The sequence below is a fragment of the Porites lutea genome, chromosome 7 (genome assembly GCF_958299795.1).
Source record: "Porites lutea chromosome 7, jaPorLute2.1, whole genome shotgun sequence".
In the NCBI taxonomy this organism is placed as follows: Eukaryota; Metazoa; Cnidaria; class Anthozoa; order Scleractinia; family Poritidae; genus Porites; species Porites lutea.
Window position 1 is genome coordinate 454299 of NC_133207.1, and position 16932 is coordinate 471230.

The 16932-nt window shown below is 39.2% G+C and overlaps 3 protein-coding genes across 3 annotated transcripts; 2 read left to right on the forward strand and 1 right to left on the reverse strand.

Moving 5' to 3' along the window:
- The first annotated feature begins 1575 nt into the window (after positions 1-1575).
- Positions 1576-2739, forward strand: LOC140943389 (5-hydroxytryptamine receptor 1A-like). Its single transcript, XM_073392468.1, has one exon. It carries the CDS (start codon positions 1576-1578, stop codon positions 2737-2739), a length of 1164 nt encoding a protein of 387 aa, XP_073248569.1.
- Positions 2740-5202: 2463 nt separating this feature from the next.
- On the forward strand, positions 5203-6354 carry LOC140943391 (dopamine receptor 4-like). Its single transcript, XM_073392470.1, has one exon. The coding sequence runs from the start codon at positions 5203-5205 to the stop codon at positions 6352-6354; it is 1152 nt and encodes a 383-aa protein (XP_073248571.1).
- An 899-nt stretch (positions 6355-7253) lies between these two features.
- On the reverse strand, positions 7254-16846 carry LOC140942959 (uncharacterized). The gene is made up of 14 exons (XM_073391981.1): positions 16757-16846; positions 15751-15849; positions 15317-15434; positions 14650-14726; positions 14023-14074; positions 13663-13754; positions 13219-13343; positions 11535-12559; positions 10978-11050; positions 9572-9656; positions 9197-9245; positions 8606-8706; positions 8255-8338; positions 7254-7562 (listed from the first exon to the last, which is right to left on the reverse strand). Exons 1-14 carry the CDS (start codon positions 16793-16795, stop codon positions 7530-7532), a joined length of 2052 nt encoding a protein of 683 aa, XP_073248082.1. The 5' UTR covers positions 16796-16846; the 3' UTR covers positions 7254-7529.
- Between the last annotated feature and the right edge of the window lie 86 nt (positions 16847-16932).

The following is a 16932-nucleotide window of genomic DNA, read 5'->3' on the forward strand; positions in this document are numbered from 1 at the left end:
GGCGACTCAATTAAATGCGAGGCTACAAAGCAGCATTCGGGTCACTGCGAATTATGGGATTTGTCAACAAAACGAATAAAATTAGACGCACTGTAAAGGTTAAAATGACATGTTGGAAATAAAATGTTCAAATATTGTCAAAAAATTGTTCCAGATCCAAATGACGTTCGAAAAAAGAAAACCTGCGTACCAACAGCAAACAAACTTTTCGAAGGTATAGTAAGGATAGCCTGCGTAGCATGGCGGTTTTGGTTGGGCGCGTAAATCATATGGGCGAGGGCAGAGAAACGGCGAGGAGATGCCGCTCGTTTGCGCGCGTTTTTGCGGCTTCGCCGCTCAGCAGGGCTCCCGGAAAAACTGCTATGCTACGCAGACTAAGATATGGCGAGAAAAATATCTGTCACCTCTGCGCCAGCCTTGCTATGATAATAGAAAATTTTAGCCAATGACGGAAGCGGGAAGGCCATGCATGTTGGTTGCTACATTACGAGTTGTAGCAATCAAGTATGACTTTCATACCAGTATAATAAAAGACACAGGTTCGAAACATGAGGAAAAAACACTCTAAATATTGAATTAATTAATTGAAGGTAAGACACTGACTGAACAACAACCGGAGGAAACACCAATGATTAACTGAAGATACAAGTTTATACAAGTCAAAATTACTCCTTAATGTTTATGGTCGCTGAGGGGCGGGAGGGGAAGAAGTCATTAGAGAGAAGTTTACGGCAGATGGCCGGCTGATCTGAGGGCAATTTGCACCACGTGGTCAAGTTTTCCAGTTCTACTTGTCAAGTAATGTTCGTTATATCTACAGAAATATTACTTTCATGTCATCCATAAGAATTATTTTACAGTTTCGACACAGTTTCTATCTGCTCAGACATGATTCTAAACCTCTCTAATACACAAAAATCGTACAGCACACCTTAATCAGCCAATGAGCTTCGAGGATGTCGCATATTAAACTTTGAATATATATTTTTTTGTGATTGACAATAAGGCCATTCCTTTTTTTTCGTTTAGCCTTGAATGCATTTCCTGCTATTTGGTCGGTCGGTCGGATGGAAAAAAAAAATAAAAATAAAAAAAATCACAGGAAGTCTCGGAATAGGAGGCCCTGGTACCCCAAGATGACGATTTACATATATGGATTAACAAAATGCACAATATGCTGTAAAAAATCGTTCCTGTTTTTCTCTCTGCTGTTACTATGCTCATTTTTCAGGTTAAAAGAATTATTTCAAGTGAAAAATGGTTTAACTATACGTCGTTACTTCCTTTTTTTAAAATGCCAAAAATTTGGGTCGGTCGGACGACGCTAAACGGAGAAAAAAAAGGGGATGGCCTTATGAAAATTTAAACAGTGCTATTTCCATAAAAAGGATAGAACCAAACCGAAATCCAACTTCCGCGAAGGCTGATGAGTGCTTCATGGTGTAGCTATTTTTAGAAAGGAAACGTTTTTTTTTTTTTCAATTTCAGGATGTCATTGTTCAAGCGTTTCAGATCCAAAACTTGAAGGTTATGGCATAAATAAAACAATTCGACAAAAAAGCTCCCTGAGTGAAAATGCTAGCGTATCTAGTATTCAACGGAATTGTCATACTCGCTGCCGTTGTTGGAAATCTGCTGATCATGTTGGTTGTTGCGTTCAACAGATTATTTCACAATGTGAGACACTTTCTCTTGGCAAGCTTGGCGCTCTCCGATTTTATATTTGTGACTTTCGTGCTACTTCCCCGAGTAGTTTCCGTTGCCTACAAAAAATGGATCTTTGGTGAAGGATTTTGTCAAGGAAATGCGTTCCTCGTCCGTGTTTTATACGTTAATACACTTGTTCATCTCTGTGGCGTGTCGTACGACCGATACCAAGCCATAGTCAAGGATCATCTCAACTATGACGGACGCATTACTCTGAAAAAGGTCTTTATCTCGGTCACAATCATGTGGATTTTACCGACTGTGATCTCCCTAGGACCATTTCTTGGTTGGGGAGGTTTTGATTACAAACCAAGCATTTTTGCATGTGGACAGCGTTGGGACCTCGAGACAACTTTTCCGTTTCTAATCTTAGCTTTCATCACGCCAATTCTGATCATTTCGGTGCTTACCTACAAGGTGATGAGGGTTGCACGAAGGCTGCAACGCGAAGTTAACATTCAGCTTGGTAACATGAACCAGGCGGAAAGAGCCCTAGAGATGATGAAAGTTGACGCAGGTTTTGCCAGACAAGCTTCCCGTCAATACTCGCAAGAACTGTGGAGGACGAGGTTCCGTTCAGCCAGTGAAAACATCCTTCATCACGAGCTTTCCGTCAATCCTACATGTTCTCAAGAAAGGCCACTTAGGCGTGCAAGTACTCAGGAACATTTGCGGAATGTCTCAAGCATAAGTCGCAACCATCATTTTATCACAAACAAGGAAGATAATGCGGAAGACACAAATCAGACGGACGCGAACGAGGAAGCAATCCCATCTCCTTGTTTGATGAAAATTCTAAAAGAGTGCAAGGCTTCCACAGATGTCATGATAACTGTCGGGGCTCTTCTGGTTTGCTTTCTTCCTGTGTGGATCAACAACGTTTACTACACCTTTAACAAAGAGCCTTCGCACAGTTCAAGAATTTTCTGGATTCATAGCCTGTACAGTGCAGCCACTTTATGTAACCCACTAATTTATTCAGTTCGTAAAAGAGAATTTAGAAAAGAAGTGAGGAAAATATTAAAGATCTGACTTACGCGGGATTCTTGGCGGATAACGACGTATCAGCAGTGGAGTTTTCTTATTTTTAGTGGTAAAAACAGTTTGCGAGATGGATTGTGTGGCAACAAATAATCATAAATTCTATTTATACTGAAACTGCCGACCAAAAGCGACATACACATTTCAAAGAAGGCTTTTCTTTCATTGCATATAATTATAAAATACAATTTTCTTAATCGATCCAGTTTGACTATTAAGTAACTAAGGACAATGCTCTTTTATGCACTGAAATATCTAGTTAGCTTTATTTTTCTACCGAATTTTGTGAGATTAGAGCCAAGTGCGAGTGTAAGACACCCATCTTTCACGACTTCCTTAGTCCATAAACATGTTTGTATGTCTCCCCACGCTTAGAAGTATTACCGGCTCTTAAAAAGCATTTTCAGCTCGTAAAGTCACACGTAGGAAACTTTGCGTCGTGGTAATCAATCTTGTGTTAAATTAAGCTGTTAAAGTTTCCGTTCAGTCTCTAATCTTTTAATACAATTTTCTTTCAAATAGATAAATTTAGCCTTCGAATTCTTAAATAAGAGAGGTGTCTTTTTTACACATGAACTGCAGCTTGTAATAATGAAATAAAGTTTTAAAAAATTATGTAACTTCGCAAAAAAGGTTACCAAATTTATTTTGTGGATTTTGAAAAAAAAAACATTTCTGGGATAACAAGGGATAGCTTAAGAAATATTATGATCGTGCAATGAGAAAAGTAATTCAACTAATGCACTGTAATTAGGAAATTGACGCAAACGTACGGATAAAAAGAGAGAATTTCACTAAAGTTATGTTTTTGCCTCCTTGCACGGATAGAAAAACTTGTAACAACTAAAAAGAAGAGGTAGTAGAAAAGTGTTAAAGACTTAACTAACTTATTGACGGATACCCAGAGTTACTCGCAAACTTGTTCTGTTTTACGGCAGCTTCACTCAGGGATTCACTTTATCTTGAATATAGCTGTTTGAAAACACATTCGAGTCATTCGGCTCTTATCGATGGCTTCAAGGCTGAAAAATGAGGAATTTAAATTTTTCCCGGATCTTTTTCCTTTACTTTAGTCGGGTGTTCCTCAAAAGAGGATGGGCCCTAAATACAGGTACGTATCTACAATTCAAAGTTTCCCTGGGTTCAGTGTTATGAGGACTACTTCGCTCCTTAAACTGCAGTATCACGAGAATAGAGTGTTTTCACATGACTGACGTCGCATCCGCCATATTGGTGTCCCAAAACAATGAAACGGTGGCCATGTTAGTGTCCCAAACTAGTGCTGTGGTAGTCTGAAATGACAGTTGTTTCTCCCCACGCCGCCCTCCTTATAATAGGAAACTCCCTATTGTCTTTTTGCAAGAGTGTTTTGTTTTTACATGATCAATTAATATACAGCTTTATTAGCAAGAATCCAATTTTCAGCCCAATACCACTCGATGGTGAGACGTTTTAAAAGCCCGGTGGTGTGGTCAGCCTTTCATGGGATGGGTAGGTAATTTTAAAGGGGTTGATATCAATTAGGTTGGTCACTAGTGGCGAAAACAAGGGACTTGAAACATCGGTGTCATGCTCGGTTCCAAGCCTCCTTCGCCGCTCACTCGGATGGCGCGAACTGGGGCGAGGCTGAAGTCGATCATTTTATGAAACGAACTAAATTTACTTAAATAAAATATTGGTATGACAATGTATATTCCGTCTCGTTCGCGAGAAAATTTATTACCTATCATAAGCTGTCAGTTAAAAATACCATGTGACCAACGAGTAACTCTCTGGCCGAAACCTAGAAATGGCCGACTTGGAGAAAGAGCTAAACTTCTCAAATGTCTCGTGAAATTTAAGGTCTAGCTAAAAAAAAAATGCATGTTAAATGGCAGTCCTAAAAACGCTCTTAAAATCAGCAAATCCATTATGCAAATTCTTTGCTTTTGACATTTCTGTCATTTAGAGTTTTAATTGGGCCGTCTTTTAATTAAATTAAGTTTACTCTTTCGTAATTTTATATTTTTTATGGTTACTACTTTCATTATTGCGATTAACATATTTTGTGTGTTAATCCGCTACGCTTCTACCGTAATATTATAATTTGACAAAATCACAGCGTTTTAGTACTATGATTTTCAGTCACAGTCATTGTCCAACACGTCTTACGTTGAAAAAAAAAATGTATCATTCTTTTTTTGCAAATTACAGTTGGTCTGCAACTCACTGTCCCAACCTCAAAGCAAACACTGGTTAAAGGACTATAATTTAAAATAGTTATTTTCAGAGAGACAGGTGCAAATTGTCAGTCAATAAACGAATTATTCGACCACGGAAAGGCGACAAAAATTCAAAGAGCTAGGCGAGGAAATGACAATCTATTTTATAGTGAACGTGGCTGTTGTTTTCACAGCTTTTGTGGGGAATCTCCTGGTCATACTGGTTGTTACCTTTAACAGAATTTTCCACAAAATGAAACATTTTCTTCTGGCAAGTTTGGCACTGTCCGATTTCATATTTGTGACCTTCATCCAAATTTCCTGGTTAGTTTCCGTGGCGTACAAAGAATGGATCTTTGGTGAACAGATGTGTCAAGGTACTGCATTTCTCGCCCGAATTCTGTACGTCAACACTTTTTTTCATCTTTGTGCCGTGTCCTACGAACGATACCTAGCCATAGTCAAGGATCATCTCACCTATGACGGCCGCATTACAGCTAGAAAGATCGTCTTATCAACCATTGTACTGTGGATTCTGCCAACTATAATCTCTCTTGGCCCATTTCTTGGCTGGGGAGCTTTCGAGTACAAACCAATAATTTATGCATGCGGACAGCGTTTCGACAGCGAGACAACGTTTCCGTTTTTACTCATGTTCATCGCGCCACTTCTGTTTATTTACCTGTTGAACTACAAAGTGTTTCAAACTGCAAGACGGCTTGAGCGAGAAGTCAGAATTAGGCTTGGTAGCATCAGCGAGATGAATGTTCAAATGACGCCGCAACTTGAGCAATTTACTGATCGAAACGGTATCATTTGTCAGCATCAAGATGAAGGGAACCTCGAGGTTAAGAGTCAGAAAGAAGAGAGTTTTAGAAGGGAACGAGCCGTCACTGAAGAGGTTGCCAGCGAAAACCCATATCGCAAGATGTGGAACTATAAGTTCTGTGGAGCTAAGCAAGTTAACCTCGAGCCTTATCAATCCAGTGCTCAGTATGGTCATATAATGAAGTGCAGTGATGATTACCATCCAGAGACAAACCAGCCACACCCACCGGTAAGGGAACCACACCCAGGTCCCGAAAGAGTCGTTGTTCCAGCTGTTGCTCAGCAACGTAACCAAACGGGTGCAAAGAAAACGCCGGCTTCAGGGGGTTTAGTGAAAATTCTAAAAGAATGCAGAGCCGCTAGAGATGTCATGATTACAGCTGGAGCACTTGTGGTGTGCTTTCTGCCCGTCTGGATCTTTAACATCTACTACATGTTTACAGACGAAGCTCCAAATAGTGGGGAAATGATACTTGTCAGCAGCTTGTACTGCTCAACAACTATATGTAATCCCATTATTTATTCAGTCCGTACGAAGCAATTTAGACAAGCAGTAAGAAAAATGTTTAAGATATAGCACGAGTAAAGACTTGTAGACTTAGAAGGCGTTGATCTTTGATGAAGCAAATGATTAGACTTTCTAGTCTTCTCGGATAAGGATGAAAAACCGTAGGTTCCGTCTCACAGCTCTTTCACTGATTTGTTCTTGTGAGACGTAAAAGAACCCACATCACTATTCGAAAAGACTAGGGGGCGTAGACCCCGGTGGTGTGGCCAACCTTTACGGGTTGTGGGATTGGGTAGGGATGGCACCTCGCATGGGACCTGAGTCCCGTTCGTGCACATTCCCTTTGGGTAGGACTGTGTCCAGAGAAGCTGGTAAATAAATAATAAGCCCATGTGGGTGGGATACAGTCTGGCATTATGTGTGCTATGTCTGAGATAGCATTTGTTTTCATTCCTTTCACGGGTTAACAACAAATCGGTCTGCTCCAACTATATGGGTTTTCATAGCACAGTTGGTAGAGCACTGGGGCGCCAACGCAGAGGCCATGGGTTCGAATCGCGTTTAAGTATCGTTTCAGGTCATAGCACTTCTCCATGTTCCATCACAAGGAAACACGAACCTTCAGGGCTAGCGCTATAATCACGTGATCACTATACAGCTGACAATATATCACCGACTAGTTGTACTAGTGGAAGTATTTTCTCTTTAGAGATCGTCGAGGTTGAGGCCCCCGCAAGCGCAAGGGTATGGTGTCGCGCTTCGCGCTCTGTCGAATTGCCTAAAAAAACGAAAAACGTTTTTGGACAGGCTAGATGACAATTCAATGGCAGTACTTTCTTATGGTACCTTTCTTTTTCGCCGTTAAACTATTGAAATCTGAATTTTTGGGCCGCTAATACAATGCCTAGGAATTTGATCCAAATGCAGGTGACCTTTTCACTCTCTGATGATTTGTTTGTTATTTCTATCAATGAATCTCTCTCAAGCGCCATTTAAATCGATAATTTTAATTTCTACCTTCTTCAATAAATACGATTATAAATATAACTGCGATCATATAACATTAACCTTCAGAATAATATGGATGCTTTAAATTGTTCTTTTCTTTTCTATTAAGATAGCAGCAACAAAGAGATATCTCTTATTAAATGATCTGCATAGCAGTAAATGTAAAAGAGAGTAACTCGGCATGACAAAAAAAATCAATCTTGTCTTTCATAGGCTTCTTTTAAAGGCATGGTTGATTATTTTGTTCTCTCCAGCAATGAAAGCTCCGCCTTAAAAGAAAAATAAAAAGGGCCATTAGACGCGGCAACGACAGCTACCTCCAGTAATATTTTAAGAAGACAGCGTGATGAGTGAGCGTGGCCGAGCGGTTATAGCTAGCGTTGGACTCGAAATCCGGAGGCAGCATGTTCAAGCCACGCCCTAACCTCTAGCTGGATTTGTTCTCGGTTGTCTCCAGTTCAAATCCTTGGCCACGCTTGTATAAGCCAACTGGTTTTGCCACTGCAGGCCAGTTGAGATTCTCAAACTTGTTTTGTTTATTTAAATTATTTCCTTCAGTAATTGGCTCGGCCCCACTACCCTTAGGGCAGTAACTACTGCCCAAAGAAAGGAAATTTTTATTTCTTATTTTTTTAAGAAGGCAAAGATCACAGTTGGTTTAACATAAAGGTTGTGCTATTAAAATTTGCTATGCTTTAACGTGGTAACCTATTAAACTACGCTAACACCGAGAAAAAATGTGTTAGTTTGCCTATATAAAAAATTATTAGGACTGCTCTCGCCGATACGAGGCCTGTGGGCAGGCTCACTCGAGCGAATTCGAGGAAAATTATTTTGGCGGCATAGCCGCCGTCTAGCGAGGAAAAGTCACTCTTTCTCGGCCCATTGGCGGCTCCGCCGCCAAAAATTTTTCCCCGAACACGCACTAGTGAGCCTCTGCTCGCAGGCTATCCATACGTACCTCATTATGAGTTCTACCCATGACCTTCATATAAATCATCACCAAAGTCTCCGGAAGAAGTACTTTGCTGACGTAATCAAAGTACTAACGAGAAAAAGAATAAAACACAATCACACCTGACAGGCAAACGGGAAGCTTACAACATTTTTCGTTCTGAAAGCACAGTTTCATTAAAAGCAATTTGGCGGATTTTTCGCAGCCTGCGCATGCGTGGCACGCGTTGAAAGGGGAATTCTCCCCTTCCCCCTTCCTCTTCCTCGTTTAACGCCTGCCTCGCAGGCTAAATTTTTAGTTAATCAAGATTTGGATAATTCCTGCAGATCATCTGAGTTTACAGTATAATTGTTGTACCTTGCTGTGCTTGTAACAGAACATAGCCGTTAGCACCTCCATGATTCTGTCTCGCTGCTCCTCAGAAAACTGGCCAAACTGTACTTGGAATGCTAGATCACCTACAATATAAGGACAAGGTTAAGGTCAGGTAGACACCCTCACAAACCAAAGACAGAAGTCACAGTCAGCCCAGGCCACGTTTCATCCTGTCCGTTCTACCTTTTGCGTTTTCCTTAACGATCTACGATTCGCAAAAAGGATGTAGACAGCGTAGAGAAAAGTTTAAAGTTGATTTCACCCTAGTCTGTCAAAAGAGGTAATCAAGGCACCCTAGCAGTTTCTCGTTACTGGTGGTAGGGACGAGCGAGGGGAAGCAGCAAGTTATATGAAGGTTTTTCGGAATTGAGGACAATCTTTTTCGAAACGCTTTGCTCTTCCCCAATAACAACTGCAAAGGTACTACAGAACTTGATGTAATCTTAGTTGAGCGCTCTTTTGCGGATCTCATTTGTACTTCATGAATTCTTACTCTAACAAGTTTCAATGTATTGTTTTGTTACGTTTTTAATTTCCCGTTACGTGTATTTTGATTAAAAACAAGTGTCTTACCTTTCATACGTCCGCCCTTCTTATAGTCTTCATGACGTCGAGAAAATCTCTACAAAAGGAGAGGAAATTACATGGAAAACAGTAAATATTACACTTTTATATGAAAATCAGTTTGTTATGTTCACCTTTACGAACCACAGACCAATTCTTACAGCACTGAAGCTCATTTAACTCTGCGTATCCAGTTCTAAACTGACCATCAAACGGTCCCGTTCATTAAACTGTTCAAGATGCCTCTCACTTGTACGTTCTAAATTATTTCTAAATTAAAAGTTAAATTTTGTTTGACTTCTAAACTTTTTCTCAGGAAACATGAGGATTTCAGAAGAAGAAAAACCTGTCTCCGTCAAGAACCAAAAATGAACTATATATTACCTTGCCCTCAAATATTTCCCTGATTTCACTTGCAAATTCCCACACCAGTCGTTCGGTTTGGTCTTCAGTGAGTTCCTCAATGGTACTGTAATGAACAAAATATGGAAGAAATATAGGTATAATAAACCATTTATTATATGGTTTAAGAAGTCATTTGTTGTGCTGTGATAAGTTAATTAGAGCGCTTAAGCAACCCCCACCACCAAGACAACCTCAAAAAACAATTGGTTTCCTGAGCAAAACAACAGCTCTGATACTACGACGTGAAACCTCCTATTGCGACGTTTTATGGAGGACGTGAACATACGACGGTGAATTTTCCTTTCTTTTTTTGAACCTGGATAAAGCTACAATTGACAAATTGAGCAGGTCCAAATGGAAGCAATAAAGGTTGAAACTGGGACACACATTCACTTTTTAGCGACGTTTTCACTGCCTTCGTTGTCGTCGTTGCTTAAGGTGGCTGAACACAGTTTTGCGGGCGGTCAGCGGTAACTGGCGTGACGGTGAGTGTTTTAACTTAGACAAACAAACATGGCGGCGAAAGAGCAATGGTACACACAAGACGATTTCTCAAAATCTACTCATTAAAATTTTGTGATATTTGGCAAAATTTTTACTTTTATCTTATTTTAAATAATGAGAACTTTAAAATAGAATTTGAACAAACGATTTTTGTGACACATTTAATAATTGCAGTACATTTATATTATTGATTATCTAAAAATCCGTCTGTTAAAATTTGGTCAAATAAAATTCAAATGGTAATGATTAATTATAGTAAGCTGTGTGCAAGTTTATAGGAAAATCTAATGAGAGAATTTTCTGTAAACTGAGCAAAAGTAAAATTTTAAGGTTGTATTCAATCGTTCATGTTGCCATGGAAACTACGTAAATGTCAAATTTTACCTGTCAGTCAAAATCTTTCATCAATATATTTTCCACTTGCCAAGTTTCAGCTTGTAAGCTGCAACCCTTCTCTTGCCATGATTTGGCAAATGATATATACTCAGAAACTGCCAAAACTGTGTTCAGCCACCTTAAATTCCCTCGATTTCCGGTCGGTAACCCCTTGTACGCACTGTGGATGAAATGAAAAGTATCTTTTTTTCCCTACAATTCCGCCACAACAAGTGCGTCATCTCGACGAAAAAAGCCAGTAAAATGTAATAAGAGGTATAATATAAAGAGTTTTCTCGAATAAGCGCTTAAGTAGCCTGTTGCAGGCTCTGAGATAGTCGGGCGCGCTGAATTGAGAAAGCGCGAAGACGAAAATAAAACGGAACTTTCGCGTCTTCCCCACTATCTGCGAGCCTGGAACAGGCTAGCGCTTAAGTGACACAGGATTCTTGAAAAATAAATTCTTTACAATAGACGTTGATCACATAACCTAAGATAAGAAATACCTGACATTGAGGACAACAGGAGGTCTGTCTTCAATCGTGATTGGTTCCAATGGACTCGAACCGGGCTCCTCATCTTTGTAAGAAAAAGAAATAAAAAAAGCAAGACTGTGTTTGCTAGAACAAAACTGCAAGTTTAGTTATAGACCAGGACACAAAATATAATAATAATTGCCGAAATTAATGGCATTACTGGATTTTGCGCGGACCCCTGCAATTGTTGCTGGATCGAAATAATCTCTTTTCGTCTGCAACACGTTAGAGCTCGGTCTCCAGCAATTGGTGTGTCGATGCACCGGTGATAACAACACGTTGGGTACAACATTTCAGCGTGTGTCTACAACAATAAAATTGCAATGTTAATAATCACCTCTTACGTCTAAATCCGACCACTGGTCAAAAATGACGCCCTGACGTGCGCAAATAGCTGCTAAGAGCCGCCTCTTACACACAATGTAACTTCGCTAGTACTATTGTAAGTGGACTACATTCTCACAATACTCAATTTCCTGTACTGCGAAATGCAGTCTAGCTCTGACTTCTAATGCAACATTACTAACCCTCTAAAATATCGCTTGTAGCTTTACTGGAAGTCGTCACTTGCCGTTTCTTAAGTTTCTTTTTGACTGGTTTACTAGTATGACTTTTCAATGAAGCCTCAGAGGTCATATTTGCCCTGCTAGCTTTTCTTGTCTTGTAGCTCAACTCCTTTTCCACACTGGTACTTGATCCTGATTGTTCACATGTCGACATACTTGAGCAGACTCCTTGATCATCAGACAGATCCGATCCTGTTCTCTTCTCGGCATTTCGTTTCGCCTTTGGCGTCTCAAAATCATTATCTTCAACAAACAGTGCACTGTCTGCATCATATTCTTTTCTCTTGTCTTTATCTTGATTTACATTCACAGTCTTCTGTCTCTTAAGAGATGCTTTCTTGGCTAACCGCGACCGTAAAGAAGGCGGCAATTCTGAATCAGATTCTGAATTGGATCTCGGACGTTTTAAATTTGCCGTAATTGAGCTGGACGACTTTAAACTGTCAACTTTGTCACTGACAACAGTAACTGTTCCCTGTTTAGTCATATCATTAACAGTTTTATTCTCCTCATTATTAGTTAATTCAAATTCTCCACTCTTAGAAAAGTTGCCAGATGGATTTTGGACTGGAGTGCTGAGGCCACATTCGTGTTTTGTCTCTTTTAAATTAACAATGTCTTGACATGGTAGGCTGTCATTAATGTCTCGTTTTTCATCAAGCTGTTTAGCCCTTTCCTTGATTTCAACCTCGACAAAGTCACCAGAGCTACTGGTTCTTGTTTTACTGCTTCCTTCTGATGTGCGTACAGGCTGATGTTGCACGTTCTTTGAAGCAACAACTAATTCAGCTGCTAAATTCTCTTGACTCTCGACTTCACCACGACGATTTACCCACGTGATTTGGTCATGGTATTTTGCTCGTTCACTCTCTTTTCCCACATGACTTCTGTCTGTTTCACCTCTTTCTTTTATAGAGCTGCAATCATTGTCAGAAGTGACACTAAGAAACGGACTGACCTTTTTCTGTGCGTCTTGTTTCTTATTCCTAAATGGATAAGAATCATAAGTACAGACATCACATTACAGGGTGCAAAGAAAGTCTGTTTTACAGCTTGCCATTCGGGCTAGCTGTAGCTAGCATGTACTAGCCTTAACATCACTTTAACTAGCCCTAAAAGCTTTTTGATGAGCAGGTTTGAATACACAGTCCTCCGGTAATTTGAATTCTCAAAAAACTTCACTAGCCTATCAGGCAAGCTAAGAACAAAAGTCACTAGCCCGATAGCAAAATCCTCTAGCCCCAGGCTATCAGACAGTACTTCCTTTACATGCTGTCACAAAATTCGCATGGCTGTCGTGGGTACAAAAGGTGAGAACTAACTCAGTTTAAGTAAATTGCTTGTAAATAATTCAACATCCCTTAACAACATCTATCTTATGAAATGTACTCAAAATGTTAAATTACGACCTTTCGTTCATAAATTAATGACTGAGGAAAGAAGTAGACAATAATCTACACTTCAACACCTTGTTTTGTTTCTCTTTTTTACACAACACAAAAGTTAACTCTTCTCTACAACCAAAAAAACCATTATCCTCTAAACTGTGTGCCTGACTTCACTGGCATAAATTAATTAAACAACTCTCTAGCTACTAGTGTCATTTTGCATAGTGCGGCTGCCCTAACACATACATTGTACTTACAAATTCTTAAGAGCAGCTCTCCCTTTCTGAGTTGAAGGTGTCATTTCAGCAGTTCCTTTTTCAAAATATTTACTAATGGAAGATTTGGATTTGGATGGTCCTTTTTTTGCAATATCTTGAGCCAACTTGAATGTAAAAAGAAGCAAGCAAAATGATAGAACTAATTACATAAATTATTATAACAAACTTAACCAAAGAAAAGAATATAGTTGAAATTTAAGGATTCAAAGTGGCTTGGAGTTTATATAGAGGTGCAAAACTCTTCACTCTTATGGTCCCCTGGTCCTTGAAACTCTCTATTTCAGTCTTTAACTTTGTACTTGCCGATATAATAATATTATCAGGCGACAATTTAGAGGAAATATTCTGTTTCTCCTTTTCTTTGAAAGATTACATTACATAACAGTACATAAAACTGAGAGGGCTCTCTGATTGTATGCATACCCCTTGTACTGATGTGGTGGGATCCAAATCAATTTGGCTGACAGTTACTTTAATCTTCTCTGGAAAGATATTTACACGCTGATAACCACCACCTAACAAGAGACATGTTAACACACAGATCAGTAATGTTAACATCATTTCCAAAGCAAGGTCTGTAACTTTGAAAGGATTGCAGGGATTGAAGAAACTTGGAATTTCAACTTAGATTAGAAGATGACGTATCTGAACTTTTGCCCATTGGGCAAGTAAACATGAAAAGTTACTTGCTCAACAAGAAAATCTTCCTGTCCTGGACCAACAGATCGGCCAGATGGGTGGGGAATTTTTCCGAGGCTAGCATCAAATTTGGTGCATTCTCACCTGAATAATCAGCCTTCTGTGTATTTTTCCTTCCACCATCCAAAAGTGCTTTCTTTAAGAGAAGGAACAACAACAAATATAACATACGTGCCTAAAGTTTGAAATCCACTAGTCTATAATTATTATAGACTAATGGATTGCTTTGTTTTGTTTTTGTTACGGAATCCTTTGCGTGTATTAAAATTATTTTAATACACGCAACAAAAACAAAACAAAGCAAATGACCAGTAGTTTGATTTCAGAGCTCACTTCTTTCTACACTCACTTTCTTACGTTTGATGTTAATACATCAAACATTATAAGACAGAGAGTTTTATCTGATATCCAGTCACTAAGATGTTTTTTAGAGTAACCTCAGGGAACATGTTCCTGAACATTTTGGTAAAAGTTGATGTTTCATACAGCTCCTCAAATTATCAATGATTTTGAAGGAATTTTAGGCAAAGTTCCAAAAATTCTATGACAATATTATTATCCAATCTCAAAATTCCTTTATGGTAATAATTTCTTTTGTTTTCTTTTAATTCATAAATTATTCATAGAGTTTGAGAAGTATGTGCATTGCAGGAAATATAATAGAGTGCTCCACTTACGACCACTTTCCATTAATGTCAATATTGGTCTCACCTGTTTTGAAAGACACAAAGCAATCTGTTTGGATTGCCTTCTTCTCACAAAATAATATTGTATAAGAAGCTCAGGATCTATGGTGAAATGAGTAAAACATCATTGAAGGAGCAAAGATAATGTTAAATAACTTTAGAAGAAATGTTGTATCAGTCTACATTCTCTCATGGATCAGGAACCTTAATCCATGTTTTAAACATTTTAGAGCTCAGACTCTACTGATTACAGGACCAAGAACCCAGGAGTGGGTTACTACCTTATTTATTGTCATACGATACAGTTGTAACTGCAACCACACACAAAGACATGACTTCCCCTTGCTTGATGAGTGAGTTTTAAGCTGGGCTCATAAAGACCTCAGCATATTTAAGAACTGACTGTATACCACCGCAGGTGCTGAAAAATAAAATGGTAACAGTAGATCGGGGAACAAGATCAGGAAGTTAGAACATTGGAATTGCAATCAGGAGATCACAGATACATGTCCTCCTCTAATCATTAGTTGCAGTTGTTTCTTGGAATTCTGATGATGGAAAGATTGTAAAATACATTGTAGTTGCACTTCTGTTAAAAGCGGTAACTTGAATAGACTTTCACAGACTGATTGGCTATCAAGAAACAAAGTGGCCCTACAACTCAACTTTAAAGATTTAAGACGTTGTCTTACCGGGCAGAATATCAGCATTATCACGGACCAAGCTTTTCCCTGATTTCTTTACTTTATTAGTTTCTGGTGGAGCTAAAACTCTTGCTAGAATAACATCCTCCAGTTTCAAAATTAGCCTCTATAGAAAAAGATTTAATAAAGTGTGAAATATTTCAACTTTCTCATGCCAAAGCTGTGGTCTAAGGAAAAATGAAGGAAGCTCAGCATTCTGAACCTGTCAAATCCAGAGGACCCAGCATATGATTTTCATGACGAAAATTAAGATTTCCTAGTCGCCCAAGAGCAAAAGCAAGGTGCAAGGGACACTGGGCACTCCTAGCTCCATCACAGCCCTGTATACTTCCTATTTACGAGTCATTTACATCATTTGTTATTAGGATCAACAATCTGAAATGGACCTTGAATTACTAATAAGATGAAATACCTGTACTTACAGAAAAGTGTTCGTCAGTGAACCATCTGTAACTGTTGGCTTTATTAATCCTTGTAGGCTTGACACCAATTTCCACTATCATAATCCCTTTTCCATGTACCTTAAAATAAGCAGATCCCTCAAGTTTAACCTTTGTTATTAGTGGGTAACTTCCTGCATCTGCATCCCCAATTCAGCTGTTATACATATCTCGGTCGATATATCAGCTGAGGGTCGGTCGATATGTCAATCGAGATATCGGTCAAGTGTCGGTCAATATGTCAAGGGGTGCACAAATTGCACATGATCCAGAGTTCCCATGTTAGTGCAGGGATAGAGAAAGCCCAGCAGTGTACCCCCACCCCTCTGAAATACATCCAAAGCCATAGCTAGGGGGGTTGAGAGGTGCTTTTAACTCCCCTGCCTTTATGATAGGAATCACTAAAATCCTGTCTCCTCAATGATGATATTTCAGCCTTCTTACATGCAAATGTTTTGCAATAACCATGGTTTGAAAGTGTTGCATCAAAGATCTTTCATCTGTCATTCTTGTATGAGGCAAAAATTTGGTCTTTATAAACAACATATTTGGTTCTTCACGCCATGTGGCAACGGCTTGCATATAAAGTATACAGCTATTCTGTACGGTTGACTTTCCATGCCTCTCCCCTCCCCATGTAACTGCTTATCTGAGAAATAATTTCTCTTTCAGTCACAGCATGGATGTCAACATGTCAATCTGGTAAGCACCCTGGGGGTAATCCAGCACCTATGTATTTTCCACTTTTTACAGCCAAGCCAAACGAGCTACCAATACAAGCACGGCTTCAAAAGTGCCCCTGCCTACTAACCTTGACCATTAAATGTAAGACATTTGTTTGTAGATAATATACCACGTATTAAAAACATTCTCCCTCGGTGTATATAAAAGCGAAATGGAAAGATCAGCAAAAAAATATCAGGCATTGCTTGACCAACATTTGAATAATCTTAACTTTTAGAATTTTCAATCATATGGCTACACTTACCTTTGCAAATATTGTACTGTTCTTCGCAATCAGGGCCATTACAATCAAAATATAAAACAAAGTACCCGTCAACTCAACCCAACAACCGACATGAACTCAGGCGGGAAATGCTCAGTCAGAAAGATAGGACTGGGTAACAGCACCGGAAAAGGGAAAAGGACTGGGGATTAGTATGT